The sequence below is a fragment of the Ichthyophthirius multifiliis genome (genome assembly GCF_000220395.1).
Source record: "Ichthyophthirius multifiliis unplaced genomic scaffold scaff_1120509250364, whole genome shotgun sequence".
NCBI classification, from domain to species: Eukaryota; Ciliophora; class Oligohymenophorea; order Hymenostomatida; genus Ichthyophthirius; species Ichthyophthirius multifiliis.
Window position 1 is genome coordinate 1 of NW_004086815.1, and position 4,443 is coordinate 4,443.

Sequence of the window (4,443 nt, forward strand, 5' to 3'; positions counted from 1 at the left end):
ATAATTTATAATTTCAAATATTTTATACGCTTTTTATTTATTTCAATTTCGTTTTTTTTGAATTAATTAATATTATTTGCTTTTATTAAATATATTAAAAAATAAAGAAATATTACATATGAATAAAAAAAAAAACCTCTCATTTATTTAAAAATACAAATAGATAAATATTAAAATAACTTATACTACATACTACATAAAAAATAATAAAAAAAAAAATAAGTAAAATAAAAATATAATTAAAAAAATAAAAATTATAATTAAATAATTATTATAAAATAAAAATTATAATATATGGGAAATTGTTTCGTTTCTAAAGAAAATATTAAATAACCACAAAACAATTGTTAAGAAGAGAGTCCTAAAAAACAATCATTAAAATCCTAAGATATTAACATTAAAGTAGACGATCAACAAAAGATAAACGTAATGAAAAAAAAAAAAAATTAAAATAATATAATATAATAAAAGCAAATAAAAAAAAAAAAAAAAAAAGCAAGAACAGATTAAACTGAACAATACCAATAATAATAATAATAATAATAATAATGCTTCTACTAAAAATAATGATGATAAAACTCTAGAATAACCACCGTAACAAAATCCTTAAGAATAAAAGCAATAATAAATACCAGAAATATAATAAAAATAATCGCATCCAATTTAAAAATTCCAAAATAATTCAGGAGGTTCGATTGCAATAAATTAAGATAATTCTAGTTCTCATGCTGTATAAAATTAAAAAAAAAATATATATTAAAAAAAAATATATATATATAATGTTATCTGCTTTTTTTAAAAAAGGATGTTGATGGACTTGGAAATAGAATAAAAAGAAATAAAAATAAAGTTAAGAAAGTAAGAGATGATATAGAAGAATAAGCATAAATATTTGAAAAAATAAAAAAAGTTAACAGAGAAATGACTGGAGCAGATATTCATGCAAATAAAAAAGCTTTAGGAAATCATTTTGTTTTTGCTTTATTATCAGATTAAGATAAGTAAGACTTATTTTATAAAATTTATTTAAGAAAATATAAACAAATTTTATATAAAGGGAAGAAATTATTAAAAAAATGTTCTATTGTGAGAATGTAGAAGAATATATTTTTAAATAAGGTGATTAAGCATCTTCATATTTTATTATAGGTACATAATAAGCAAAATATATATAAATATATAAATTAAATATAATTATAAAATTAAAAATTTAGAAAAAGGAGAATGTTAAATTATTATAAATGACGAAGTCAAAAAAACAATTCATCATGGAAATTGTTTTGGAGAATTAGCTCTTTTATATGGTTCTCCAAGATCAGCATCGGTAAAAGCTATTGGTATATGTGGATTTTGGGCAATAGATAGAAATACATTTAAAAAAGCAATAGCTGATATAGTACATAGAGAATATTAAGAAAATAGAACATTTATAGAAAAAATCAAATTTTTTAGTAAAAAATAATAATAATGATAATAATATTTAATAAAAAATAGATTCAATGACTAATGAATAAAAAGATGCAATAGCAAATGTATTAATAAATTAAGTATTTTAAAAAGGTGAGGTAATAGTAAATTAAGGAGATATGGCAAGTTCCTATTATATAATAAAAAAAGGATAGGTAGCAATTTATACTGGAGATAAAGAATTAAGAAAAATGGGTATAGGAGAAACTTTTGGAGAGCAAGCCCTTTTTGAAAATGCTAAAAGAGGAGCGACAGTAAAGGCTATTGAAGATGATTCAAGATGTATAGCTTTAGGAAAAGATACTTTATAGAGTGTATTAGGAGATAAAATTTAAGTTATTATTAATAATAATATGATGAGATGGGCTTTTGAGAATAATAATACATTAAAAAACATGACTCTTATATAGAGAGAAAAAATTGTAAATAATTCTGAATAAAAGAATTATAAAAAAGATGAGGTATTTCTTGAACAAGGAATTGTACTAAATAAACTTGTTTTTATTTTAGAAGGAGGATTAGAATATGTAATTTTTTTTATATGTATGTATATAATATATATATATATATTTTTATTTTTTACATTTTTTAGAAAGATAATAAATAAAAAGTTGTTGAAAAAGGTTTCGCATTTGGAGATTAATGGCTATATGCAAAAAATAAAAATGAAAAGTAAAAATTATTTTTTTATTTTTTATTTTTATTATTTTTTTGTTTTTTTTTGTTTTTTAAAGAAATTAAAAAACTATTGTCTTTTCTTCAGATTCTTTAATAGCAGAAATTTCATTTAAATAAATTTTTGAATGTATTGGGGGACCTATTGAAATCATTTTTGAAAAAAATAAAGATTCACATGAAGTAAAATATATGAAAAGAGCAAATTCTAAAGAAATTAATAAATTCTAACATTTAAAATTAGAAGAAATGATATCTATTAAAAAATTAGGTTTTTTTTTTTTATTAAAAAAAAATTAATAATAAAACATATTATAACTTACATATTATTATTTTTATAAAGGATTTGGATAATTCGGAAGTGTATTTTTAGTTAAATCTAAAATAGACAACGAATATTATGCATTAAAATGTATATAGAAAGCACAAGTTATAGAACAGAGTTTAGAAAAACATTTATTATAAGAAAAAAAAGTATTAGAAAATGCATAATTTCCTTTAATAATGAAATTCATACGATCATTTAAAGATAATAATAATATTTATTTCCTAAATGAATATGTTAAAGGAATGGAATTATTTGATGTCATAAGAGAAATAGGTAATATATATTTATATGTTAGAAATATTTATTTATTTAAAAAATAGGTCTATTAAACGTGTAAGAATCATAATTTTATATTGGGTCTTTATTATTATGTATAGAATATTTACATACGAATTCAATTATATATAGAGATATAAAACCTGAAAATATAATGGTTGATAATAAAGTAATAAAAAAAATTAATATATTTATATATATATATATATATATATATATAATTATATATATATATATATATATTTTATACAGGGTTATATGAAATTAATTGACATGGGAACAGCTAAATTCTTAAAAGGAAAAGGTGGAAAAACTTTTACAATTATTGGAACACCTCATTATATGGCTCCTGAAATAATAACAGGAAAAGGCTATACATATAGTGTTGATTTGTGGTCAATAGGAATATGTTTATTTGAATTCATGTGTGGAGCAGTTCCTTTTGCTGAAGATGCTGAAGATCCCTACGAAATATATGAAGAAATAATGAAAAAATCTATATAATATCCAGGCTTTTTAAAAGATAAGAATTCAAAATCTCTAATTAACTAACTTCTTAACAAAACACCTGAACTTCGAATTGGAGGTTCTTTTGCAGCTTTAAAGGCTAACCCTTGGTTTGATACTTTTGACTTTGTATATATATATTTTTATTTTAATATAAATAATATTATATAGGATAAACTTATGGATAGGTAATTAAAAGTTCCTTATGTTCCTCCTAAAGATAAGCTTATTTCTGATGGAGAAGTTAGAAGGTAAGAAAATTTAGGTAAAAATATAATGGAAGACCTAAAAAGTGAAAATTAATAAAAATATAAAAAATAAAATGCTAAAGATCCAAATTGGGATAAGGACTTTTGATTTACATTATAAAACAAAATTATAATTGAAATATATATATATATATATATAAAAAGTATATAATATATATTATTTATATATATATATATTTATATAAATATATTAATATCTATAAAGATAAATATATATATGTATATTTATTATTATTATTTATTTTAAAAATAAAAAAATAATTTATTTTTATCTTCTTTTTTTTCTTTATATAATATATATCATTTTATTTAAAATATTGATTAATTTTGTTATTTATATAAATATATTTTTTAGATATTTTTTAATATCATTGTCTATAATTTTATATAAATTTATTCTAATCAAATTATTATGTAATATTTTTTATAAAATTCAATTAGATAAATATATATATATTATTTTTAATGATTTAAGACTTATTATATAATTTTTTTTTATTTACTTCGTTTTTATTTCAAATTTTATGACTTATAAATAATTTTTCTTTTAATTTTCATTGACATTAAATAATATTTTAACATATTAATTAATTATTTTCCTTATGAAAATCAATTGTATTTTTTTATATTTAATTAAATGTTATAATGATTTTAAATCATGATAATATATTTTGTTAAATACCAACTGGAGTGTAGAATTAGTAATAATTTAAGAAATTATAGCTGAATAATTTAAGTATGGATAATGGAATAAATTTTTAATTTAAAACTACATAAAAATCGGATAAAAATAATTTTATATTATTTAGTATCTTAAAATAATAAAGTATATAACTAAAATAAATAGATATATTGAATTTATTTTTATATTTATTTTTATTTTTAAATTTATTTTTAAATTTATTTTTATTTTATTTTTAT

General features: G+C 17.9%; 1 protein-coding gene across 1 annotated transcript, besides 14 other annotated features; it reads left to right on the forward strand. All coding sequences in view use genetic code 6, as the record gives it.

The window, feature by feature from the left end:
• The first annotated feature begins 203 nt into the window (after nt 1-203).
• Nucleotides 204-293: a microsatellite.
• Nucleotides 225-265: a microsatellite.
• Nucleotides 232-292: a microsatellite.
• A 230-nt stretch (nt 294-523) lies between the features above and the next one.
• Nucleotides 524-550: a microsatellite.
• A 157-nt stretch (nt 551-707) lies between these two features.
• On the forward strand, nt 708-3,610 carry IMG5_068390 (protein kinase domain protein; the record flags this gene model as incomplete). Its single annotated transcript, XM_004036800.1, has 11 exons — nt 708-730; nt 805-1,001; nt 1,058-1,149; nt 1,215-1,451; nt 1,495-1,994; nt 2,060-2,139; nt 2,202-2,413; nt 2,486-2,743; nt 2,791-2,915; nt 2,999-3,382; nt 3,425-3,610. Exons 2-11 carry the CDS (start codon nt 922-924, stop codon nt 3,608-3,610), a joined length of 2,154 nt encoding a protein of 717 aa, XP_004036848.1. The 5' UTR covers nt 708-730; nt 805-921.
• Nucleotides 742-774: a microsatellite.
• Nucleotides 743-772: a microsatellite.
• Nucleotides 2,147-2,198: a microsatellite.
• Nucleotides 2,150-2,197: a microsatellite.
• Nucleotides 2,932-2,989: a microsatellite.
• A 30-nt stretch (nt 3,611-3,640) lies between the features above and the next one.
• Nucleotides 3,641-3,747: a microsatellite.
• Nucleotides 3,748-4,029: 282 nt separating this feature from the next.
• Nucleotides 4,030-4,100: a microsatellite.
• A 279-nt stretch (nt 4,101-4,379) lies between these two features.
• Nucleotides 4,380-4,443: part of a microsatellite that runs on past the window's edge.
• Nucleotides 4,422-4,443: part of a microsatellite that runs on past the window's edge.
• Nucleotides 4,423-4,443: part of a microsatellite that runs on past the window's edge.